Source organism: Mixophyes fleayi, chromosome 1, assembly GCF_038048845.1.
Source record: "Mixophyes fleayi isolate aMixFle1 chromosome 1, aMixFle1.hap1, whole genome shotgun sequence".
In the NCBI taxonomy this organism is placed as follows: domain Eukaryota; kingdom Metazoa; phylum Chordata; class Amphibia; order Anura; family Limnodynastidae; genus Mixophyes; species Mixophyes fleayi.
The window spans coordinates 6,010,956-6,038,551 of record NC_134402.1 but is presented as its reverse complement, the minus strand read 5'-3'; the positions used below and the strand labels follow the sequence as shown (position 1 = coordinate 6,038,551).

The 27,596-nt window shown below is 43.0% G+C and overlaps 1 protein-coding gene across 5 annotated transcripts in view; it reads left to right on the top strand.

Annotated features, from left to right (window-relative positions):
* Positions 1-27,596, top strand: part of LOC142101436 (uncharacterized) — a 163,266-nt gene that overhangs the window by 36,830 nt on the left and 98,840 nt on the right. For 4 of the 5 annotated variants that reach the window (XM_075185988.1, XM_075185918.1, XM_075186066.1 and 1 more), the window contains 3 exons: positions 12,969-13,040; positions 14,260-14,420; positions 16,439-17,880. In XM_075185988.1, the coding sequence (XP_075042089.1) occupies positions 12,969-13,040; positions 14,260-14,420; positions 16,439-16,537 (332 nt within the window). In that variant the 3' untranslated portion in view covers positions 16,538-17,880. Of the gene's footprint in view, positions 1-12,968; positions 13,041-14,259; positions 14,421-16,438; positions 17,881-27,596 lie in introns of those variants that run through there. The other variant, XM_075186132.1, reaches the window with a different exon arrangement.

Sequence of the window (27,596 nt, the reverse complement as noted above, 5' to 3'; positions counted from 1 at the left end):
TCTTTCTGATCCCATATTCTATATGAGTATGCTGTGAGAATTACAAAGTAAGTGTCACACGCTGCTCATTTGGCTTCCACAGACAAAGACTGAGACACTCACAGGTGTCTCATTAACAGACTTCAAACCTCTAAGTTCTGATCTGCACATGTGCAGACTGATTACCTGTCTACTTCTAATTAAGATTGCTATTGGTTCCTGCGTTGGCTTTAGACTTGAAAAGGCACTTCCTCCCTTTCCTCTGGGCCTGTTGATCAAGTTACCAGTCTGATTAGGTTCCTACCTATTCTGTGAGCTCTCACCTGGATCGTCAGTGCCTTGCTGTGTTGCTGTTAAAGACCATACAGATCAAACTGCAACTGTCTCTGCTGTGTACTATTCCACAGACTATTCAGCTCATGCTGCAACTATCTCTGCTGTGTGACACTCCACAGGTCGTATCATCAAGCTGCTTGTTGTTCTTTTCTCTGGCTGAACTGTTCATGTATTATTGAAAGCATTAAGGCATTATTTGGTTCCTGATTCCTGCCGCATCTATTGTGCATATACTGCTACCTGGACAGTTAATCTCTCCTCTGATGTGGGCTGCTCTACTGTGATACCATATACCTGCTGCCTTATTCTTTCCACCTTATTGCTGGACTGTGCATTCAAAGCCATATCTAATTACATGCTGATTGTTCATATTGCATATGATATCGCCGGTGGCTTCGCCCACCTTGTACTACGCTCCTAGTGTGTATATATATATACATATATCAAGACTTTCCTGTATATTCATCCAGTCATCATTAAACCACTGATTGTACTTTTATCCTGCATCTGGCATCTATTGAACCTCAGGCTATCATTACCACTTACCAGTGTACTACCATATTCTCACTCCCCGAGGATCTGTTCCCACAACATCTATGAACAGATCCAGAGTCCAAAATACCAAACCGTGACAGTAAGTCTTGGCACATTAGTGGATGCAGCTCAAATTTAAATATTAAACAGCCCCAAAATGTAAGTTCAAGGATCTGATCTTCCAGGACAATGTGTAAGGTTTCCCACTTTTTTTTCCCATCATTGTGGCACTCTTCCCCACCACAAGGTAGTCTCTTCAATATTAAAAGGACACTAACATGAAACTTTGTATAATACAAATGTATGTTTAAACATAACATATAACACTTCCATTTACTGTACAGTCATGGCCTGACCACAAAATGATTAACCGCCAAATTATTAGTCCCACCATAGCCACGTGTGGGTACAGCAAGGAGCTTATTTACCCATGTACTCAATTGTGGGTATACTGGCCTTCATATTGGGGATGGTCCGGAGATATTTTAAAACATGTCTAGTTCTAGACACCCTACTACTAAAGCTCCTCATGAAATGCACAGACTGGGGAACTTGAAATCATCAAAAAGTCGCACATTTACCTGAAGTCACAAGAATCTGTTTAGAGAAACTGATGCAGAGTACCCACAATTATGCTGATTTTTCACCTCACCTTCCTTCAGTATTTGTCAATGTAACTCTCCACTGGTCTCTAACCAAAATAATTTCCAGTCATGCCCCTGTTTAACTATTTTCAATTACCCTATGTCCACACTAGGGTGTTTACTATACTGCGTTTCTTCACTGGGAACAATGTTCCCTAATTTGTGGTGTGTTCTGGCCTCATTTTGATGACGCCTTAGATCCCTGGAACTTGGGTGCAAACCTGAGCATCTATTTCTGGGATTTTAGACATGTTTGGCCTGATTCAATACGTTTTGAGCATATCTGCGCATGCCCAGAACTAGCAAATATGGGCAGCCCTGTTTCATGTGGCAGCGTACGGAAAGGTCACTTACTACAGCCTATGAGAAAGGGGTGTGATCGGGACGTAGGCAATGCAAAGTAGGGGCGTGCCAAACTTGAACGTACGCTGCCACCGTAGCAAGCTCTACAACCGTGGGAGTATACTTGTTTTTCGGACGGAACTCTTACTCCAGCTATGAGGCTAATGTAAGATCAGCCGAAGGGGCGCGCGGCATTAGAGTCGCTCGATCATAAAAGCTATATGTGAGTCTGACATTTCAGATTCTGACACTGTAATTATAGAGCAACCTCCTTTCAAAATGTCTCAACCATTTGGAAATGTGAGGATGAGCGGTAATGATTTAGACATAGAAATTGAGGATGTTACTTTGGAACTTGCTAATGTGGAACAGGATGAGGAGGATAATTCTAGATCTGAAAATGATGAATGTGTTGTACTTGAACAAGATAATGAAGAGGATGATGATGATTGTGCCCAAGTAAGTCAGTCACCAGTGGTACAATGATAAGCACATTGTAATTCAAGTGCATAAGCAAAAAAACACCTTTTGTGTGTGGAAATATTTTTGTCTCAACCCAGACAAAATTTGTCAAGGCATCTGTAGCTTTTGTGACACCACAAAAAGTATAGGTAGGGATGTTGACCATCTTGGAACCTCCTCCCTATTACATAATTTGCAGCAAGTTTGTTCAAGTAGTTGAAACACAGAATATCATGTATATTGGGCAGCACGGTGGCTCAGTGGTTAGCACTTCTGCCTTACAGCACTGGGGTCACGAGTTCAATTCCTGCCCATGGCCTTATCTGTGATGCGTTTGTATGTTCTCCCCGTGTTTTCGTGTGTTCCTCTGGGTGCTCTGGTTTCCTCCCACACTCCAAAAACATATTGGTTGGTTATTTGGCTGCTTACAAAATCAACCCTAGTCTGTGTGTGTGTGCATGTTAGAAAATTTAGACTGTAAGCTCCAATGGGGCAGGGACTGATTGAGTGAGTTCTCTGTACAGCGCTGCGGAATTAGTGGCGCTATATAAATAAATGGTGATGATGATAGTAACAAGCAGTCCAGCATAAGCTAGCAGCAGATTGGATAGACACCTCATACAATCTTCACTTTCATCATTAACCTCCTCATTATTAGTACGTAGTCCAGCATCCAATTTTCAAATGCAAACTGACTCCCCCAATGCAATCCATGATTCCTAAGAGACGTCCTATACAGAAGGGGACTAAGAATAATAAGCATAGTTGTAAACAAAAGTTCCTTGTGCAAACATTTTCTTCACAGACAAGTATGAGAGCCAGCACAGTGTGTTGCACAGTGCATCACTAAAGCCATGACAGCTATGTTAGCATTGGATGAGTGTCAGGCGCCGTCCCGCACTCTTACCTGGTGCCAGGACGGACGCTCTCCCTGCAGCCGCTCGTCCCGTTGCTAGGCAAGGGGACGTCACTTCCGGTTTGACATGAAGCCATCGTATAGTTGTTCCTATCCTCCATATTGACCACAAAGTGTGGCTCTCCACACGGAACCTTAGACTCTGGGTACCTTTTATGAAACTTGCCCCACGATTCATCGGGCCCTTTCCGGTGACACAGGTCATTAACCCAGTAACCTACAAATTTAATCTCCCCCCCTCTCTGAAGATTCACAACTCCTTCCATGTTTCCTTACTAAAACCATTGGTTCTCAACAGATTCTCCCATAAGACCTCTTCACCTCAGCCTCTATTAACTACCACCAGTGATGAATATGAGATCAGACATATTTTGGATATCCGTACCTTCCATGGGCGCCCCCAGTATCTGGTCCACTGGAAGGGTTTCGGATCCGAAGAACGATTGTGGGTATTTAAGGAGGATCTTCATGCCCCTCATCTTCTGGCCAAATTTATTAAGAAACAATCCTCAAGGTCTGCACAACTTTCAGTGGAGAAGGGGGGGTACTGTCAGGCACCGTCCCGCACTCTTACCTGGTGCCGGAACGAATGCCCTCCCTGCAGCCGCTCGTCCCGTTGCTAGGCAACGGGACGTCACTTCTGGTTTGACAGGAAGTTCGGGCGCATGCAAATTGCATCTTCCCCCCTCTCTGAAGATTCACAACTCCTTCCATGTTTCCTTTCTAAAACCATTGGTTCTCAATCACTTCCGGTTTGACAGGAAGTTCCATGCGCCCGAACATTGCGACTCCGTTGCCCAGCTGACCGCCGACCTCCACTCCCACCAATGGCAGTTCTGGCAACAGTATTTAAACTAGACTCTGGCATCAATATGGTGCCAGAGTATCTAGTCTTCTAGCCTGTCTCTTGGCTCCTGTGTTGTGTGTGTGTGTGTGTGTGTGTGTATATATATATATATATATATATATATATATATATATATATATATATATATATATATATATATATATATATATTAGTATATATTGTATATATTTATTCTGCTGCCTTTCTGGATTCTGACCCCTGCCTGTCTGACCACTCTCTCGGATTCTCCCTGGTTCCTGTTTTTGATATCCTGGCTCTGACCCCTGACTCCCTGACTACTCTCCTGCCTGACTCCTCTGTACCTCGTTGCCTGCACGGTTTTGAACCCGGATTGTCAACTACGATTGTTCACCAGACCTCGCTGGTAGCCCCTAGGAGGGCCGCGACCTACACGTCTCAGCAGCTAAGTCCAAAACTCCTTGCGGGGTTCCCTGGTGAAGACCTGGGGCGTGGTTAGACTCCGTGCCTCCTTGCGTAACAGCGCAGATACCAGCAGGTAAGCCCTACCAACTACCTTGTTCGTGACAGCATACTCTGGCCATGACCTCAGACGGCCAAGGTGAACCCTCCGCTCGGGACCTGTTACTCCACTTGGCTCAGAAGGTCGAACAACATGACGCCGAACAGGCCAGGCTGCTTCAATGCATCCAGGGCATTGCCACCCGTCTGGACTCCCTTCAGGTTTCACTATCCGGTCCCCAATCCGCTGTTGTCACTTCATCCGGGGCCATTCCTCCTGTTCCTGCTCCAGTGTCAGTCGCATCCTCCTCTCTGCAACTGTCCACGCCTGAGAAGTTCGATGGGGACCCTAAGAGATGTCAGGGATTCCTGAATCAATGTTCCATCCATTTTGAGTGCAACTCGGTGCTTTCTCTACTGAACGTTCCAAGGTGGCTTTCATCATATCGCTCCCTTCTGGGCAAGTCCTGGCATGGGCCTCACCACTGTGGGAACAAGATGACCCCCTCCTTCTGGATGTTTCCTCCTTTGTTGCCGCATTCCGGAAAATATTTGATGAGCCAGGTTGGGTTTATTCTGCAGCCTCCAGTCTCCTCTCCCTACATCAAGGCTCTCAGACTGTTGGTCAATATGCGGTACAATTTCGCACCTTGGCTTCTGAGCTCAAATGGAACGATGAGGCACTTGTAGCGACCTTCTGACAGAGACTTTCGGATCGCATCACGGATGAGTTGGTGTCCCGCGAGCTCCCAGCGGACCTTGATTCTCATTTCCCTATGCAATAGGATAGACCTCAGCTTCCGAGACCGCACTCTTGAAAGATCCGCTACCAAACACTTTTCTCCTCACCTAGCCCCTCGGTTCCATAACCCGATCCCAGCTATTCCGGACGAGCCCATGCAAATAGGTAGCTCCCGGTTATCACCTGAAGAGTGAGAGAGAGAAGACTTAGGCAAAATCTTTGTCTTTACTGTGGAGAGGCTGGTCACCTGCTACTTTCCTGTTCCAAACGGCCAGGAAACACTCGATCCTAGTCGTTGACAGGGAGGCCGTTCTAGGAGTCAGACTTTCTACTCACTATTCCACCTCCAATCCAGATTTTCTCCTGACCATCACACTGAACTCTCCTAGTGGCCTTCTTTTGACCTCTGCCTTCGTGGATTCCGGCGCTGCTGGGAATTTCATCTCCGCCACCCTGGCATCACAACTCCAAATCACTATTCGTGACTTACCTCAGCCACTATTCCTGACTGCTGTGGACGGGAACCGGGTCACTAACGGCTCCATCTCCAAGGTTATCTCCCCAGTCCGGCTGACGGCAGGGGTCCTGCATTCTGAGTGGATTGAATTTTTGGTTCTATCACAATCCATAAATCCAGTCATTCTAGGTCTCCCATAGCTTAGACTACATGCGCACCAATTCGATTGGAGTTCAGCACAGGTCACTTCCTGGGGTCCTCAATGCCACAAGAGATGATTACGTATGGTCGAACCCAAGAAGTTACGTCTCTCCTCTAAGTCGTACCAGACGCACCTCTCTCACCCTGATGTTCCAGCACCTTATACTTCTTTTTTGGATGTGTTCTCCAAGGCTGCATCTGAGCTCCTTCCTCCACATCGTCCGTGGGACTGCTCTATTGAATTACAACTGGGGAAGCCCATTCCTAAGGGCAGAATTTATCCTGTTTTTCCTTCCCAATATGTCCCAGTATATCACAGAGACTCTGCAATGCGGTTTCATCAGGAGATCCTCCTCTCCAGCCAGAGCATGTTTTTTTCTTTGTGAAGAAGAAAGATGGAACCTTACGCCCTGCATTGATTATCGACAGCTTAATGCCATTACTATTAAGAACAGGTATCCACTTCCTCTCATTTCTGAACTCTTTGACCGAATTAGTGGTTCTAAGGTCTTTTCTAAACTAGACTTGCGGGGTGCTTATAATTTGATCCGGATTTGTGAGGTGGACGAGTGGAAGACTGCTTCTAGTACTCCAGACGGACACTATGAATACCTCGTCATGCCCTTTGGATTATGCAATGCCCCCGCTGTATTTCAGTCTTTTGTTAATGAGATCTTCAGGGACCTCCTCTACAACTCGGTGGTAGTCTACCTTGACGACATATTGATCTTTTCCTCCAATATCACTTCTCACCATTTCCATGTCAGAGAGGTTCTATACCGATTACGGCAAAACAAACTCTTCTGCAAGCTTGAAAAATGTTTTTTCGAAGTCCCTAAAATACCATTCCTGGGGTATATCGTATCTGGTTCAGGATTAAAGATGGATCCGGAGAAGGTTTCCGCAATCACCAACTGGCCTCGACCTCTGAGCCTGAAAGCGGTTCAGCGTTTTGTTGGTTTCACCAATTATTATTATAGACCGTTCATCAACCAATTCTCCACATTGATTGCTCCCTTCACAACTCTCACCCGAAAATCAGCAAATCCGAAGGTTTGGCCTCCGGAGGCCATTTCGGCATTCACCTCTTTGAAAGAAGCCTTTTTGTCTGCTTCTGTCCTTACTCAACTGGATCAAAAGGAACCTTTCTTTCTAGAAATAGACGCATCATCTGTTTGGGGTAGGAGCTGTCTTTTCCCTGAGATCTCCCTCAGTTTTCCGACCTTGTGGATTCTTTTCCAAAAAATTCACCTCCTCTAAACGCAATTATGGATTCGGAGATAAAGAGTTACTTGCCATCAAGCTAGCACTAGAAGAATGGCGCCATCTTCTCGAAGGAGCTAGGCATCCGGTCACCGTCTTCACAGACCATAAAAATCTAACCTACCTCAGAGAGGCAAGGTGGTCCTCCTTCTTTGCCCGTTTTGATTTTAAACTCACCTATTGCTCTGGTTCACAGAATTCTCAGGCGGATGCTCTTTCCCGATCCTTCGACGAATCAGATATGGCACCCGCAACTGAACCTCTTCACATCCTCGAACCTTCCAGCATAATTCATTTGAAAGCCCTCCGCTAGGCCCATACTACAAAGTTTAGCTGGACACGCCGGATTTAAACAATCTTGTTCTCTCCTCATCCGGAGTTACTGGTGGCCTATGCTCTGATCAGATCTCAAGGATTTCATAGATTCTTGTGAGATATGTGCCCAAAACAAGATTCCTAGATTCCCTCCCTCCGGGCTACTCCTACCTCTTCCCGCGCCCCTGGACTAGCATTTCCATGGAATTTATTACAGATCTGCCGTCCAGTGAAGGTTTCAATACCATTTGGGTGGTTATCGATAGGTTTTTCGAAAATGGCCCATTTTGTACCCCTTAAGGGCCTGCCTTCCGCCCCTAAACTGGCCCAAGTCTTCATTATAGAGGTGTTCCGGCTCCATTGTTGCCCTCAAGAAATTATATCGAACCGTGGGGTACAATTCATATCTCGGTTCTGGAGGGCTTTCTGTAAGGACCTTATAATCAACCTAAAGTTCTCCTCAGGATGTCACCCTCAGACCAATGGCCAGACGGAGCGTCTAAATCAGGATCTTGAGATGTTCATCCATTGTTTCTCCTCCGGTAATCAAGACGACTGGTATAATTTGCTCCCATGGGCAGAGTTCACACACAACAATCATATACATGATTCCACCGGTTCCTTTCCTTTTTTACAGTCTCTGGTACCCATCCCATCCTTCCTGATTTCTCTCATCCCTCAGCACCTACGGTTTCTGCTGCTCACTCTCTTGTTCGAGATTTGGCTCACATCTGGGCATCAACAAAGGAAAACTTGTTAAAAGCATCTCAACAATATAAACAAGCCGCTGACCGCCATCGTAGAGTTGTTCCTATCCATATTGGGGACAAAGTGTGGCTCTCCACATGGAACCTTAGACTCCGGGTACCTTCGATGAAACTTGCCCCACGATTCACCAGGCCCTTTCCGGTGACACAGGTCATTAACCCAGTAACCTACAAATTGCATCTTCCCCCCTCTCTGAAGATTCACAACTCCTTCCATGTTTCCTTACTAAAACCATTGGTTCTCAATCACTTCCGGTTTGACAGGAAGTTCCATGCGCCCGAACATCGCGTCTCCATTGCTAGGCAACGGAGACGCTAAGCGGCGCTTCCAGTCGGCGGTCAGACCAGCTGACCGCCAACCTCCACTCCCACCAATGGCAGTTCTGGCACCATATTTAAACTAGACTCTGGCATCAATAGGGTGCCAGAGTATCTAGTCTTCTAGCCTGTCTCTTGGCTCCTGTGTTGTATATATTTATTCTGCTGCCTTTCTGGATTCTGACCCCTGCCTGCCTGACCACTCTCCTGCCTGACTCCTCTGTACCTTGTTGCCTGCACGGTTTTGACCCCGGATTGTCGACTACGATTCACCAGACCTCGCTGGTAGCTACCTAGGAGGACCGCGACCGACACATCTCAGCAGCTACGTCCAAAACTTCTTGCAGGGTTCCCTGGTGAAAACCTGGGGTGTGGTTAGACTCTGCCCCTCCTTGCGTAGCAGAGCAGATACCAGCAGGTAAGGCCTTCCAACTATCTTGTTCGTGACAATGAACATCCAATTTCTGACATCAATGGATAGGGTTTTAGCAGATAAGTTAAGGTCATGTGTTCACACTACCAAATTCCATCTCGATTCCATTTCTCCTGAACATTAATGCCTCAGCTATATCGGTCTATATCATTCAGTCCCTAGAAAATGTCATTGTACCAACTATCCACTTAACTACAAATATGTGGACAAGTGGTACTGGTGAAATAAAAGACTACATGACAGTCACATTCCACTTGGTAGGTATATTGCCATCAGCATCAACAGCGCATTATCCTTTCATCCTTTGACCTGGAATTGTGTGCTAGCACACAATGCCAGGTCATTCACAGGCAAGCTACTCTCTGTATCGCTGGCTTCACTAGGAAGCACACTGGTGACAATCTGTTGGAGAAACTGAGGCGTGTCATTGCAAAATGGCTCATTCCACTGAGGCCCTCTTGAGGATTCCTCATTGCCAATAATGGAATGAACATTTTGTGTGCATTTCAACTGGTTGAATTTCAACACATGCCATGCTTTGCACATACAATAAACCTGGTGGTTCAGAATTTTATAAAATATGAGAGGTCAGCGCAGGAGATGCTGTCTGTGGCCTGTAAAATTTCTGAGCATTTTCAGCATTCAGCATCCGCATGTAGAGCATTGCAGCAGCTGCAAAAATAATATTATCTGCCACCAACTGAAGCAAGAGGTAGTAACAAGGTGGAATTCCACACTTTATCTGCTTCAGCGTCTAGAAGACCTACACATCAAGCCATGAGATAGGGAGAGGGGGGACATGTTATCTTACTCCAGCGCACTGGAGAATCCTTTCAGTTTTAAGCGAGCTACTGAAACTTTGAAAACTTTTAAAACTTATTGAAATTCTAACAAATAAGTGAGTTCAGACACTGCCAGTCTGAGTCAAGTCATAACCCCCAATCAAACTACTGGAAGAGCAGCTGGAAAAGCTGAGGAGAAGATGAATGTAAGCAATTCTGCAAAGTGTATAAATCAAGTTCTTTATTCACTTCACCAGGACCCAAGGGTTTGCAGCATCTTGAAATTGGATCACTACATTTTGCCAATCATGCTTGACTCAATGTTTAAGTCATATGTAAGAATGTCTTTCTTTCCAACTGACACAAATCTTCCAAGATACAAAAAGCTCCTTGTGACCAAGCTGTCGACTCAAGTTGCACATGGCACGACCCCTGCTTCAGCTTCTCCTAAAAATGCTACTGCCAGAAAAAAATTACCTTTTCTAAGAGTAACACTGATGATGAGTCAACACAGCACAATGTGAAACATTGTTATGACATCTGGTCAGACCACTTCTCAACCTGATACACCTTGTATTAGCAGAACGGTGTAGGATTACTTTAATGATAATGTACAAAACAGTCCCTTTATACTCTGGGAGGAAAAAAAGGCAATTTGGAGCCTCATGTACAAACCAGCTAAGGTGTAGTTAAGCTGTCCACCCAACAGAAAGAGTGTTTAGCATAGCCGAGAACATTGTAGTTGTCGATAAAGGCTACTTCCCAAAAATGTTGAAAAATTGGCATTCATCAAAATGAACTAAAAATTGTATGGGGACGAAAGTTGTTGCCGCCAAATACAAACAGAATCTGTATTGCTGGATTCCCAATGGGGATAAACTAATATTGTGTGACGATGATATTAACATCCATGATGAGGATAATGATGACGGTGATGACATCATCAACATTGAGCTCTATCCGTCTTATGAGCTCTTATTACTGCTGCCAAAGGAAAAGAACAGTGCAAAATAGATACTGTGGAGAGTGGCCAAAGTGAGACTCACACACACTAAAAATCAAATTTCAGTATATGATGAAAATATATTAATATTTATTACATATATTACTCTGTAATATATAAAACTGTGTGACTGAGAATACACTTATGAGCCAAGTGTACTTTACTATCTACGATGATCTATGATTATTATATTTATAATACATTGCTGATTTGATTGCGTAATTTACCATTAGCACCTTGAATATATGTGTTTCTAACATTTTTATCTGTAATATTTGTAATAAATATTGATATATTTTTATCATATATAGGCAATTTGTTCCTAATTTGATTTTTAGATGTATGTGAGTCTATCTCAGTCTGGTCATTCTCCACATTACCTGTTTTTGACTGTTCTTTTCCTTTGACTGTACTTTCTGTGGGATCAGCACTTTCCCTATAGAGCTGCAGTAAAGTCTGGTGGCACCCTATTGTATTATATTGTTTTTCTTTAGCACCTAATTATCATTCTTTATCTTATAACTGCTGCTTCTGTCCCTAACGCTGTCTAACATTCATCTACTTGGTGTATCTTCTTTTTGAAAATGTCAAAGTACAGCCAATTAGATCGATCTTAAAATCAGTGATGAGGATGTCAGTTACATTAATCTTGACGTCATTGATGAGGATGATGAGGGCAATGACATTGTCACCATTGAGGAAGATGACCACTGTTAGCCTAATGCCCATTAGTAAATTGTTAAAATCACTATCTATTCTGTAATTTAAAAAGCAACAACCAAATTTTTCTCTTTTGTGCCCCAAACAACACTTCAGCCACAAAAAGTGGCAGTCCCTGTCCCTGAAATGATTGATTTATTAAACCATGCCGGTCCTTTTTAACATATGGTTTGGAGGGTCCAAGGACAATTCCATCTTGCACCATTTTACATTATGGCCTTGGTCTATCGCCTTTACTAAAATGTCTATTAATGCCATTGTCATCTGTCTAATGAGCTTTTATTACTGCCTCTCTCCAATGTGTCACGCATACTGTCTAACATTTAAAATATTGTGTCCATACTCTTTATCTCACCATTTAAATTCTGGGTGCAGCCCACCTTCGTCTATCTACTCATCTGAAATGTCTATTGATGCAGCTATCCGTCTAATGAGCTTTTATTATTGCCTCTCTACATTGTGTCACACATGCTGTCTAATGTTGAAATATTGTCTCTGTGTTCTTTCTCCCAATATTTCACTTCTAGGTGAGGCCCACCTTGGTCTATCTTCTTTGCTAAAATGACCATCCTACCAGCTAGTGCAGTGCCACTATGTTTTATAGGGATCATATGTTTTATTAATCTGCCAAGAGTTTGTGCCGCTGCTCTGCCACTATTGTTAGCCAGTCAACTCGCTGCAGCCTTTAGCCTATATTGGTGAAAATATTGGCAGAGGTTAGGTGGTCACTAGAAAATAGACTGTCAAAGACTGTAAATAAATGTTAATGATATAAATACTTATATAGGAAGAATAACAGCTCAAAATTACATTTACATGTTTTTACCTGTTTTTCACAATTTTTAATGAATTCTAGAATCAAAGTAAAAATAAATTTTTGGACGAAAAAAAGCCAAACATGAAAATCGTTTTAGAACAAAAACCTGTTGGTCTGCGCACATCCATGATTTAAAGGACATTATTTACAGTAGATGGAGCCATTTTGTGGGCTGAACCAATTTTCATGAGAACACATCCTGTCACTTCACTAAGAACTGATGGCATCACCGAGACATGAGACACTTTGGGGCCGATTCAATTCTGCCATGAATAACGAGGTCGTTAACAATATTACCGTTAGTACGGTAATGTTAACCTGTATTTCTTCTCGTGGCTCAGGGAGTAATTATGCACAGTTTTACCGTATTAACGCCGCGTTATTTGCAGCAGAATTGAATCAACCTTTTTGTGTCACTAGTTCCTAGTGAAATGATTGGCTTAATATTGGCTCAGCTCACAAAATGGCTGCCTCTACTCTATGTAGGTGACTGTGATGTATAGATAAATTTATTGTTGTAAAACTGATAAATGTAACTGAACCTCTGTAATGTCAGGTGTTGTATATTGTGCTATTACAGCCATTAACTTATTATATCTTTCTTTTCTAGTTTATGAAATATTTGGCTACATTCTTGTACCTGTGGTTATCCTAGTTCTGGCCATAATAGCGATATACTTCTGTAAGTACATCATGTTTGTGTTGCATTGGAGCATAGAAGCCCAACTATATGTTTATATTAGAGCTATATTGTAACTTATGGATGGATTGAGTTCACCAGAGCTGGGAGCTGCAGGGAGGGTCCCCTATTAGCTACACATATATGGGCTTTTTTGGAAGCTATGAGGGTGAACACACATTGAGGCTTTATCACATTTGCACATTTTAGTGACATTGGTTTATGTGAACACATCAATACACATATCCATATTATCTGCACCCACATAACACATAATGTCCCATTGAAAGAATTGGCTGACTCTTCCAATGACATAAACAAAACAGGTTATTTTGTGATGCTTGAAGACTCCGCCCCAATAAATGACGAATGCATTCCAAAATGTGTGACATTCATTGGATCACATTCGGGCAAAAAACTAACATTACTGCTCCTTCCTTACATTCACCATGGAAAGTTCATGTACTTCAGTCCATATGTCAGCTCCCACAGTCATGGTCATCTTGACACTAATCTGTGCACTTACCTGTAGCAACGCATCACAAAATAAGAAACAGCCTCTACTGTATCTGTAATGTTTCACATTTATATATCAGTCTTTAAGAAACTATCATACTTGTATCTCCCACATCTCCATAACCCTAAATTGTTCCCTGATAGCCCATAAGTGAGATTCCCAAACATTCTTCATCTCTTCTTACCATCTTATTAACATAATATTCATAGCGCTATTCACACTGTTTATTAATTCATTGTTTTTCTGGTTGATGTGGTAACAATTCCACTGTTATATTTATTGACTTTAGAAAATGAATCATTAATCTAAACTGTTACTTATTGCAGACATAAGCTTGAATCAGACTAGCACACAGCACATTGAGGCATGTTTAAATTAATTGTTTTCAGTTGTATATTCATATATTTTATGACATTTTCACAAAAGCCTTATATAACTATGGAGGTCATTTGGCCACATCTAGATATCGAAGATACATTTGTTATGTTAAAGGGAGAACGTCTCTGTCTGTTGCCATCTGTAATATATGATCCTCCTGGACTAAGCCGTCTATAGGCTTGGATAAAGCAGATGAGCTGTGCTTATATCTTAATAAACAGACATTAGTGTCTTGAAAGCCTGAAATAGTTTCCAGTATAGACAGATATTAATGTAATCACCTTTTTATTACTCTGATTTACAAAACTGCTTTACATCCTCTATTAGGGAGGAAACGAAAGTCTACTAAGAAGAGCAGCAACAACACTGCAGATCCAGAGTCCAACAATCTTGATACGGATCCTTCACCAAACGATGATTTACTCGGACAGGAAAACCAAACAAGTCTCACGATAGATGTACAGAGAATGGTGGTCAGCTGCTGCAAGGTACTGGGTATTTTCAGTAGTTCATGTAGCAAAAAAACACTATATTGTTGTTACATAGGCAATTTTTATTTGAAATCGTGATGACAATTTCATCACTGACTTTAATTAAACCAACATTCGTATGGGTTATTTATTACATCTGAGGTACAAGATATATCTATAAACTCTCTAGTGGAATCCCCTTGATCCCCTGCTGGGCTGACACCAAGGAGTCTGGCTGAGTACAACCTGAGACAATCAGGACATTCTCAAGTTAATTAAGGGGCAATTCCAATATCATTATGTGACACTCCCAGTATTAAACCCTTATTAGCGTTTTCAGCCAGATTTGGCTTCCAGCTGATCAGGACTTCCTGTAGAGAGAGGAGAGGGAATGAATGCAGCTACAGTGCCTTCACCTGTTTCTTGGAACTGGAACTCACCTGATCCTTACCCATAACTCCCTTGGCTTCAATTGAAGAACTATGTATAACAGTATCATTGCAATATCAACAATATATATTTTAACAATGAGTAACACATAGTGAAAAAGTCACCTATATAGGCACGTGTGAAGTTACGGGATTTATCTGGCCCAATTATACTCACTTCACACTGGTTGGCCACCCAGGGGTGCCTTACTATGCCAGGTAAGCATACCCAGTACCTTCCAGGGTGCTTATAGTCACTCTGGCAAATGCAGTTAGAAAAATACAACACTACATTTATTGTAATAACAACAAACACTAGAATACTATATACAAGCAGTAAATAATTGCCAGGCAGGTTACCAATTTATTTATGCCTCACTGCACTAGCTTAAGTTGCTTCAGTCACCTGACTGTCCTGACTTGCTGAATCCTGGCCACGTGACATGACAATATCTCCTCTACCAGCGTGGCACGAGTTAAGCCCGTGGTCTCCCTGTTAGATCAGGCCCACCATGTAACAAGTCCCACGGAGTTCTTCTGATACCTATCTCTGGCTCTCACCCTTTCCCTTATACCCTGAAGATTTCCCACGCTCCAGGGGCTGGGTCACTGGTGGCCTTAGATAGTGGGATCCTCTGAGAGTGGCTGTCTGTCAAAAGGGGCTGTTACAGGGCTGTCCCTTCTCATCCCAATACATCCCTTGGTCCCCTTGTGAGATGACTCCAAGGAGTCTGGTGAAATACAACCTGAGACAGTCCCAGTATTAACCTCTTACAAGTCTTTTCAGCTAGAACTATCTTCCAGCTGATCAGGACTTCCTGTAGAGAAAGGAGGGAGAGGAGGAATGCTGCTATAGCCCCATCACCTGTATCCTTGACCTCATCCGATCCTTACCCATAAAACACCTGGCTTCAATTGAAAAACAATCATCACTGTAATATCAACATTATACAATAAACAATATACATTTTTACAATGAGTAACATATAGTGAAACAGTTTCCTATATAGGCATGGTTACAATGTCCCCTTATTCACATGTAATTAAACCCTGCATTTGTCCTCTGGTGAGCTGGGGAACATTAACAGGGCTATAAAAAGCACATGTTGTTATGCTCCACATTTTGTGTAAAACCAGGGACAGGTTGGTTAAGGTTATATCAAACTCATTTTGTCACAGCATTGCTACAATGTCCCCTTATCCACATGTAATTAGACACTGCACTTGCACTCTGGTGATCCGGGAAACACTAATGGGGCTATAAAAGTACATGTTCTTCTCTTCTACTATTTGGATATTTATCATGATATATATCATTGTCTTAATATAACTAAAGTGGGGATATATGTAATCAGCCCATGTGGACATCTATAATTGGATGTTTCTGAAGGTAATAGGTTGGAGAATATGATATTGATCAGTTCAGTGTCTGCTCACAGAGAGAACAATGTACCTTATACTGCATCCTGTTGAAATATGAAGTCTTGGCTAAAGCAGATGAGCTGCACTTATATCTTAATAAATGAATTTATTTCCTATATAGTCACCTATCAATGTTATCACTTTGTGCTAATCTGACTTATGAAACTGATTTACATTCTCTCTTAGATTGAGAACATTGTGGATCCAGATACCGACATTTCTGCTACGGAACCTTCACTGAACGATGTTTTTCTCAGACAGGAAGCACAACAAAACCTGCACTGACCAAATGTCTGAGTGTTAGGAGCTGCCGGATGCATTTAATCAGTTCATTTGGCCACTCTCAATTCCTCTGAAGAACTAAACCCATTATGTTAGGTGATTTGACAGATTCCTCCTTGTGGCTGCATTTTCCGTTTATGGTTTTCAAAGCAGTTGTAGCCTAATTACAACAACAGCCGAGACACCAGATGGACACAAAGGGCCGGAATCATTAAAGCACATAAATGGCGATTTTTGTGCGTATAATTCTCAGAGTTACTCTGTATATGCCCAGAACCGGACCATGAGCCACAGGACACAGCATCGTTATTTTTTAATGTTTTGTCATTAATGACTATATTATTATCAGGTGACATTAATGGAAGTTTTTTTTCTGTGCATTCTTTTGTGTGTTTATAATTCACAAATGTGTTGGACGTATCCTGCAGTGTCCTTTCTAGTAGAGCAGAATGAACCTGGACCCATAGTCATCACCAAACGTATTTTCACCTCAGGTCCTTGTTGAATTCGGTGCGCGTATACTCGATTTAAGTGCGTTTTTTTAAAAACCGCCATTTACATTTACTGTGTGTTCCTTAATGAATCATGCCCAAAGTTTACACACATGATCCAGTCTCGTCTTCCTGTCGGGTTGGGGACACTAGAGCTGGAGGTTCTATGTTATATTTCACTACTTGCTCGTTGAACAGTGTATTTAACTGCTATTTATAACTGAAGGATGGTGATACATTTCCCCTGTTCACAATTCTATTTGATCTTACAGAACTGCCAGCAGCAGTGAGCCCATGTTCATTGTATAATAATCAGTTTGCCAGGAAAATTTGAAAAAAACATTGTAATTTTCTACCCAAGATTGGCAAATTATACGGCAAAGGTTCCATTGTTCCCAACTGTTGAAGTGTTACCTTCTCTCATCGCATAACGTTAATGAAAAGTCTTTCAATCCCTAATTCTGTTTGGATGTATTACCGGTACTGTCCACTTGGGGGACTCTTATATTGTGAAAGTCATTAACAGGATTGAAATTGCTGGTTCTCTGTGATGTTACTAATTTATTCAGTGCATACTCTCATCACACAGAGTCGTTATCAATGTATGAATAAGGAGAAGGGCACAAGGCCATGTAGCATAAAAGTATGTTTCTCATTACCATTGGGTCGGTAACAAAGCTATTATTTATTGTATTTGTTAATTTATTTCGTCCTCTTGTCATACACCAATGTGATCCAGCACCAGCCCACGCTGGTTAAGTAATATCTAATAAATACACACCTACAGCACTGTATAAAATATAGTTTCCTTTTTGCTCTATGAATGTGACTAAATGTATTTTCTGATTTACTGTACACAGTACAATCGTCTTTATTTCTAGGTTTCAGTAGACACCAGTTTAAACGATCATTGATCTCTTTCTTTGTTCCTGTCACCCACAGTCAATCTGGGATAGCATAATATTAATTGACTTTCTCTGTGCCCAGCCCTATAATACTCGAAGTCAGTTTCTTCATTACTTTGTTATGAGTGGTGATTTGGGGGTGAATGGATGGGTCTATAACTAAAAGGCATCTTCTTTCCACATCTTGAGCTGCCATCAGTGTTGCCACTTGTCAACTTAACAATTCACTGACACAGGAGTAGCCAAACTTGTACAAAAGCATAAACGTATTGAAATTAAACTTTTATTGCATTAATTAATAAACTGTATACATCCCTGTGGCTAGACCATTTTGTTCAAATGCCTTAGTGTCACAAGTTCGGTGTCAGGTGGTACCTCAAGGTCTGCTTGGCTAGGCACTACCCACAAAAAAGCGCAGAGTCTAACGGGTCCAGTGCGTGACACTTAGGGCTAGATTTACTAAGCTGCGGGTTTGAAAAAGTGGGGATGTTGCCTATGGCAACCAATCAGATTCCATCTTTCATTTATTTAGTACCTTCTACAAAATGACAGCTAGAATCTGATTGGTTGCTATAGGCAACATCCCCTTTTTTTCAAACCCGCAGCTTAGTAAATCTAGCCCTTAGACAGAACAGTGAGTAAGTGATTTATCAATTTATTGCAAGTTTCTTTCATTAGGTGGTTATACCAAAAGGTTATAACAGCTACCACCTGTTTATCTTTGCTGTTTGGTTTAGCCACCTCCTGATTGTGGTTTTTCATTAATGCACACACTAATTAGATTGGATTAAATCTCCATACAATGAATAATGTGAAAACCAATTTCAGGCTTAAGTAACATGTAACAGCAGCAAGGAAAGTTGGCTTTAAGCACATACTAAACTAGGGTGAGGGATTGTGAGGACCACACGTGCTTGTGGGTTCTTTGAAATTACCTAGACAGATTGTTGCAACCAAACACAGTTTGTTCCATAGATAGCAATACAGACATGCCGATATATTGCCACCAGACAGATGTGATTCTTTGCAGGTACAGCATACACATGTATGTGACGGAAGCAAAGTTCCTAATCACCAATCCACGAACACCCAACACAGTTAAAAACACAGATTAAAAACCCTTCAATAACCCCATCGTGGTGGAGCTAATGGTGGGCGAACTAGGGGCAGTAGCCAGGTTATGATAGGTGGGGAAAATGATAAAACTCATCCAGGAGTGTCCTCTCCCCCAGTGTTTGGGAACCATTGGCTCCCTGTGGAGAAGGTGTCTAGGGGGTAAATGCATCAAAGTCCGTTTTTTTCATCTCGCGGGAGATTGGCGTCTTTGCAGCTAAAATTTAAAGGGATGATGGCTTGTAAGGACAAACTTGCCTTTACAAGCCATCGTCACTTTAAATTTTAAAGTGAAAAAACCGGACTCTGATACATTTACCCCCTAGGAGTCTAATCCAGGATACTAGTATAACAATAACCTTGTTGGCTAAACATGAAAAGTCTGATAGTATTATATCGGTAAACACTAATCATTTATCACAGACATCTTGTTCTATTTTATTCCTGACACTCCACCTGATAACATTTAAGAATAACTTACCTAACTTATTTAACAATTAACATAAATACGCATGGCATATAATAACATAAGTTAACCAAACGGAAAGGAACAACAAATGACAATAAACTATAAGGAAGCGAGACAAGGACGGTTCAGACAAAGAGGGGGATGGATCGTGAGTTTCTTTATGCTTCAGTCCAAAAATTGCACAGGGTGGTTTAGCAGAGAGTGATGTCATTCTTAACCAAAAAGCGTAGGACAGAGTTCTCCTACTTCAATGCAGGGCTACATACAGGAAGCATGGTGTCCTTCCTTATAGAACTTTGGACCTGGTTCTTTCTCCTGAGAGATCCAGGACACAGTGATGGATGAACACCATATATTACACCACGTAAGCCGACCTTGTCTTGTTGTTAGTTACACATTAACTTTTTCAGAGCACCTTCCTTGTTTTGCGTTACCTCGCCATTTGGGAGTCCCCTCACCTATTCTCTCATCTTATATCACAGATTTGCCTGAAGAGACAACAGGTACCTTCTGGTGGCAGGCAGCCACCTTCTAATCTAGAAACTTACATATCTAAATTGTGCTGTGATCAGGGAATGATTATTACATACATAACAACCTGGATAACAGAAAACTTACATATCACATCCAGCTTAACATATCTATCTATGGTTCATACCTCTTGTGGTTACATTTTCCAACTGCTCATAAACTAAAGAAATGTGGAAATCGGGATCACTTCCTGATCAGGTCCTTGGTTGTCCGAATACACTGACATGTGTTTTATTACAGAAAAGAGGAGCTGGCTTTTATGAGCCTTGAAAGTGCAACTGAACTAACAGCGGTTTAAAAAATTGACGTAAGAAGTATCTGTATCTATGCATTAATGAGACAACAATACATTTGTGTATCACACTATCCTAAATCAGTTTTCCAATTTGGCGGCATGCAAGTAACACGTTCTAAAATAAATTAAACTGTTCTGTTCATTATAACATACTTTCTTTCACCTTGAAAATGTATGTTTTTATAGATGTGCGTTACATGTTTGCTTGAATGGAAAAGAGTATTGCTCATGTGTGTTCAGTAATAATCATATCCATATCCAGGGACTATCTCTCTTTCAGCCACACAGCTCCTATAACAAAGCTCTTCCCACAGTGAGGGTCATGCAGACTGCTCTACTTGTATCAATACCAATATCCAAGGGCTCTCCTATTGCAGTCACAGTGCTCTACACAGCACTCTCCTCTCAGAGAGGGACCTCCCTCCAATTGCAGGGCTTTACATGTAAAACTCTTCTTACTGTTCCTCACTACTGCGCTTTGTTAGACATCTCCCACATACTGAGTGCAAAACACACTGACCTACATGCTGCAGCAAACTTGCTGGGGGCTCTCCCCTTCGTAACAGAACTGCAGCCAACACACATGCCCCACCCCTTCTGGTGGCTCTTCTCGGGGTACCCCAGAAAGTTGGAATCCCCTATGTGCATGTCTACTTTTATGTGGCTTAAAGCTGGTGGGGTCTCTTTAATTGAGAGACTCTTGAACCCCCCTTTTGGGGACATAAACCACCCTTTGTTTACCTCTAAGGGGTTAATCTGTTGCCTCATGGTTTTAGCTGCTCAAGTTCGTTGGGGACCCAGCCCCACCCTCCTATCTTCCAGGTCCTAACTTCTAAAATGGCTGCTGCTCCTGAGTGCGGGAAACCTGTGTCGTTAATGACTCTGGTCTCCTCGTGATGGCCATATCAACAGCGTTAGGCACTTTCACACCGTGACACTGACCACATCCGCGTCTTGCTATGATGCGATTGTTTGCATCACGCTGCCCACTTTCATCATGAGGTCAGAGCCTCGCTCTAACACTAACATGCCATCACAGGGAGGGTGAGAGTCACCATGGTGACCCCGGGGAATTACATTTCCCTGTGGGTCCCCCATGTGTTGCAAATGGCCAGCGCAGAAGCGCCGAAAGGGTTAGGACCTGGCACTTTCTGCCAGGTGTAGAATTGGGTAAATGATTGTTTGTAATGTGGTTTTAATGTAAAAATATATGTATAATAAAAATAAATTTTTTAAACTCAATGTGTTGGTCAGGGCACTTCTGGTGGTTAGTGGGAACCAGAGTGCTGTGGTGCTGGGGGGATCCACCATTACCTAGTGCTCTATTGGGGTTGGGTAAGGGTGATCGGTGCTGAATATTCCGACACAGAGGACTCCTCCAATTAAAACCCGAATCTGTAAAAAAACTATTTAAAGAGAAGCAGACTTACCTGCATACCGACGTTGGAGATGTCCCATCGGTGCAGGGCGCTGACTTCAAGTGACTCCGACTACAGAGGTGTCCGTCACTACACTTTAACGTCACTGCAACTTCTATCACTTGGCAATGTCAAACTCCGCAGGTTAAGTGTTTAAACACTTAACCAGACATTGCCGCTTTAGATTAAAAGTGATAGAAGCAATGACGTTAAAGTGTAGTGATGGAGTCACTTGAAGTCAGCGCCCTGCACCGATGGGACATCTCCAACGTCGGTATGCAGGTAAGTCTGCTTCTCTTTAAATCGTTTTTTTACATATTCTGCTTTTAATTGGAGGAGTCCTCAGTGTCGTTATGGTGATAATCGTGAAACAATTACCACCGGTCCATTGGAACCCAGCACAGAGTAGCAACATGTTCCTGCTGCACTTGGGCTCCATGCCGGCACAGTGCAGCGGCTCCAGAGGGAACTTACAACGGCACCTCCTGGATTCATTCCCTGATACCGACCATGATAGCGCAGAGAAAACTACAGCCCAATGACCAGACTGCTCCTGACTGTGAACTCCTCCTTACCCTGAAGACAGTTTTCCTCTTTCCCTCTTCCAAGATGGCCGCTGCTGATGTTGCTGAAGACAACATTACATTTCACATTGAGTAATAAAAAGTAAATTATATCACATCAATATATAAATGAATTCATTCACTTTAGCAATCATTTTAATTATTTCAGCAATTCTCACTCAATCAATACACAGGATTAATGTGGCTGTCAGATTTGTCATTTTTTGCAAATGTCCAATATACAGTAGTGTATCAGTATGTTGGTCCTGGGAATAGAAAAGTGACATAACTTAAAATATTACCGAAGAGATACATTTGCAAAAAAACTTTCTGATGTAGATGTCGCCGGGTATCATATCCTTAAAGTGTAGCTGGTTGCAGAACACAACAATATCCCTATCAGTGTCCTCTACAAGTCAATTTAATGTAATGTGAGAACTTTGATAAGAATAGGGGACTGCTTGATTTATTACATTTATATACCATGTGCAAGTAATAGATATTGAAAGTAAGGATTATAGAAATCATCAGTCATCTCCACGGCTCAATTGTTTCTTTCAGTGGTTAATAACTTGCATCAATGTTTATTTCATTGGTGAATTATATGCCTAATTGTTTCTGTCACTGGTGAAGAATCTGCCTCATTGTTTCTTTCACTGGTGAAGAATCTGCCTCATTGTTTCTTTCACTGGTGAAGAATCTGCCTCAGTGTTTCTTTCACTGGTGAAGAATCTGCCTCATTGTTTCTTTCACTGATGAAGAATCTGCCTCATTGTTTCTTTCACTGGTGAAGAATCTGCCTCATTGTTTCTTTCACTGGTGAAGAATCTGCCTCATTGTTTCTTTCACTGATGAAGAATCTGCCTCATTGTTTCTTTCACTGGTGAAGAATCTGCCTCATTGTTTCTTTCACTGGTGAAGAATCTGCCTCATTGTTTCTTTCACTGATGAAGAATCTGCCTCATTGTTTCTTTCACTGGTGAAGAATCTGCCTCATTGTATCTTTCACTGGTGAAGAATCTGCCTCAGTGTTTCTTTCACTGGTGAAGAATCTGCCTCATTGTTTCTTTCACTGATGAAGAATCTGCTTCATTGTTTCTTTCACTGGTGAAGAATCTGCCTCAGTGTTTCTTTCACTGGTGAAGAATCTGCCTCAGTGTTTCTTTCACTGGTGAAGAATCTGCCTCATTGTTTCTTTCACTGGTGAAGAATCTGCCTCATTGTTTCTTTCACTGATGAAGAATCTGCCTCATTGTTTCTTTCACTGGTGAAGAATCTGCCTCATTGTTTCTTTCACTGGTGAAGAATCTGCCTCATTGTTTCTTTCACTGATGAAGAATCTGCCTCATTGTTTCTTTCACTGGTGAAGAATCTGCCTCATTGTATCTTTCACTGGTGAAGAATCTGCCTCAGTGTTTCTTTCACTGGTGAAGAATCTGCCTCAGTGTTTCTTTCACTGGTGAAGAATCTGCCTCATTGTTTCTTTCACTGATGAAGAATCTGCTTCATTGTTTCTTTCACTGGTGAATAATCTGCCTCATTGTTTCTGTCATTTGTGAAGAATCTGCCTCATTGTTTCTTCCACTGGGAAATATCCTGCCTCGTGTTACGAACCGCGGCGACTCTCTCACCTGCGTCCCAGGCGTTGCTCTGACGACCGGGACGTCACTTCCAGGTCAGCGTCCTGTGACCCTGATTCATTTTGCCTGTGCCTTGGATCCCGCTTAATTGCTCGTGACCCTGACCTTTGGTGTGTTTTCTGATTATCCTACTTGCTAGTGACCCCTGACCTTGGCTTTCGTCTGACTATTCGCTGCCATCTACGCTGCCTCCTGGCCTGCCACCACGGTTTTGTATCACAAACTTACATTACATCTGGAGATAAGTCCTGGGGCCTCTGAGTACCGGCGAGCGTATAAAGCTCTATTGGAAAGGCGGCTGCTAAAGGTGAGGACCTGCAAACTAGTTCTGTGAGTTTGTGTACTGTACTGTCAACATAACATTATAACCGGCCATAATCTTCTGGAAAATTCGCTTCCATGGATGAAAGCGGGACGAACCTCTCTCCAGCCCAAGTTCTGTCAGGTCAGACCCAGTCCATCTCACAAGTGGTCCAGAACCTTGTTCAGCATTTGTCTGCCCAGGAAGAGGCCACCAGAGCCGCGCAAGTCCAGCAAAACCCGTTAGCTTCCACCGTGGAGCCCAAGCTGAATTTACCGGTCTGATTCTCTGGGGACAGAAGCCTGTTCCGTAACTTTAAGGAGAGTTGTAAACTTTACTTCCGTCTTTGACCCCGCTCCTCCGGCTCTAAACAACAGAGAGTGGGTAAAGTGATTTCGTTACTTCAGGCGGACCCTCAGTCCTGGGCCTTCAGCTTGCCTTCTGACAGTCCTTCGCTGAGGTCAGTGGATTCCTTCTTCGATGCCCTAGGCCTCCTGTATGATGACCCGGATCTGGTAGCCTCCGCTGAGGTCCACCTCTGGTCCTTAAAACAAGGCCGATGCTCTGCAGAAGAATACTCTGCCGAATTCCGGCGGTGATCCACTGACAGAGAGTGGAACGACCCAGCTTTACACAGCCAATTCCGTTTGGGGTTGTCGGAACAAATTAAGGATTCCCTGGTACAGTACCCTTCACCTACCTCCCTGGAGGGACTTATGCAGCTAACTATCAATATTGATAGACGCCTCAAGGAAAGAAGAGCTGAGAAGGAAGCACCTATTCCCTGTACATTTCTTTCTGTGCCTCCTCCTAATATGGAAGCTGTGGAGCCTATGCAGCTAGGGGTCTGTCGCCTCTCCAAGGAAGAGAGAACTAGGAGATGCACCTTGGGCCTCTGCCTATATCGTGGAACCAATGGTCACCTTCTGCGTTCCTGTCCCAACAAGTCGGGAAAAGATCTGGCCTAGAGAATGTGGAAGATATTCATCTAGGTCTACAGTTAATTTCTTCCAAAAATACATTACTAGTTCCCGTTCACATTTCCTGTGGATCACATTCCTCTGCCATCCCAACGTTTATTGATAGTGGTGTCACAGGGAACCTTTTGGATATCGGCTTTGCTAAGTCCCTTGGAATCCCTCTCATGAAAATTAATTCTGCTATCACTGTCTGTGGTCTGGATGGAGGTTCCTTACCCGGAGGCAGGATTTCCTTCACAATTCCATCATTACAACTTACAGTTGGGTCTCTTCATTCTGAAACCCTGTCTCTTCTCCTCATTAATTGCCCTTCCGTTCCGCTAATTCTGGGTCATCCCTGGCTCCACCTCCATAACCCAGTAATCGGCTGGAATCTTGGAGAAATTATTCGCTGGAGTACCCACTGTTCTCAAAAATGTTTGGCCATGTCTCTTCGGTTTCTGCAGCCTCTATTGGAACAACTCACTTTTGCTTATCTTGAATTCCAGGACGTGTTTTCTAAGAAGGCGGCTGATTCTCTACCTCCGCACTGAGACTTTGATTGTGCCATTGATCTACTTCCAGGATCCAAATTGCCCAAAGGTAGGTTATACTCCCTCTCTGGTCCTGAGACTAAGGCAATGCAAGATTATGCGGAGGAAAATTTGCAGAAAGGTTTTATCAGACCTTCAAAGTCTCCAGTAGGAGCGGGGTTTTTTTCCGTGTCCAAAAAGGATGGTAGTCTACGCCCGTGCATCGACTTTCATGGTCTGAACAAAATCACCATCAAAAACACATATCCGCTTCCGCTCATCTCTGTCCTGTTTGACCAACTGAGGGATGCTACCATCTATACCAAGATTGATCTTCAGGGCGCTTACAATCTCATACGCATCAGGGAGGGCGATGAGTGGAAGATGGCCTTTAACACTCAATCTGGCCATTATGTGTACTTGGTCATGCCCTTCGGCCTGTGTAATGCGCCTGCAGTCTTCCAGGATGTCATCAACGAGGTTCTCAGTGATTTCCTGGGACATTTTGTGGTAGTATATCTGGATGACATTCTGATATATTCTCAGTCTCTCCCTCAACATCAAAACCATGTCAAACAAGTTCTCCTAAAACTCAGGGAGCATCATCTTTTCGCCAAACTGGAAAAATGCGAATTCGATGTCCAAAGAGTGTCCCTCCTCGGATACGTAATCTCCCCTAATGGATTCTCTATGGATCCTAGTAAAGTCCAAGCCATTCTGGAGTGGGTACGTCCCACCAATCTGAAAGCAATACAAATATTTCTGGGCTTTGCGAATTACTATCGGAGATTCATTCAGACCTTTTCTGATTTAGTGGCTCCCATCACTGCTCTTACCCGCAAAGGGGCGGATCTCAGTAATTGGCCACCAGAGGTCACTGCATCATTCGAAGCCCTTAAGAATGCATTCACTACTGCTCCGATCCTCAAGCATCCTAATCCGCAGTTGCTATTCATTCTGGGGTTGGATGCCTCTGAAGTAGGGGCTGGTGGTCTCTTATCCCAGAGGACCCCAGTGATGATAAAGTGCATCCATATGCCTTCTTTTCACGCAAGTTTTCTGTAGCCAAAGTCAACTACGATGTGGGCAATCGGGAACTTCTGGCAATGAAGTGGGCTTTCGAGGAGTGGCGTCACTGGCTTGAGGGAGCAGTTCATACAATTTCAGTCTTCACTGATCATTAAAATCTGTTGTATATTGAGTCTGCCAAGCGGTTAAACTCCAGACAAGCTCGATGGGCGTTATTCTTTACCCGTTTCAACTTTCTCCAAACCTACAGACCTGGTTCTAAGAATACAAAGGTGGATGCTTTGTCTAGGAGTTTTCTACCTCATCAACTACCTACTGGCAAACCACCGCCCATTATTATGGCTTCCATCATTCATGCTGGGTTGACCCAAGACTTAGGAAACACCGTTTGTAAATTTCAGAAGATAGACTCTTCTGAAACACCCAGGGCCGGATTTACCGCTAGGCAACCTAGGCAACTGCCTAGGGCCCAGCGGTACCCTGAGGGCCCTGCCAGAGCTGACGGTGAGCGGGGAAGGCAAGGCAGAAAGGCGCTCCCCTCCGCCTGCCACCCCCCTCTGGCTGCCAGCATAACGCTAATAAATGATTTAAGAAAAAAAAAAAAAAAGAAGGATAAAATAGTCAGCTGACCGTCAGGAACCGGCAGTCTCTTCTCCTTCTCTGCCACTGAAAATGACGTGTCGGGCGTGATGATGTCATCACGCCCAACGTCATTTTCAGTGGCAGAGAAGGAGAGGAGCACTGCCGGAGCAGAGAGGAGGAGCGGTGGCAGCACGCCATAGAAAAAAAGAAGTAAACAAGGAGAACAGAACAGA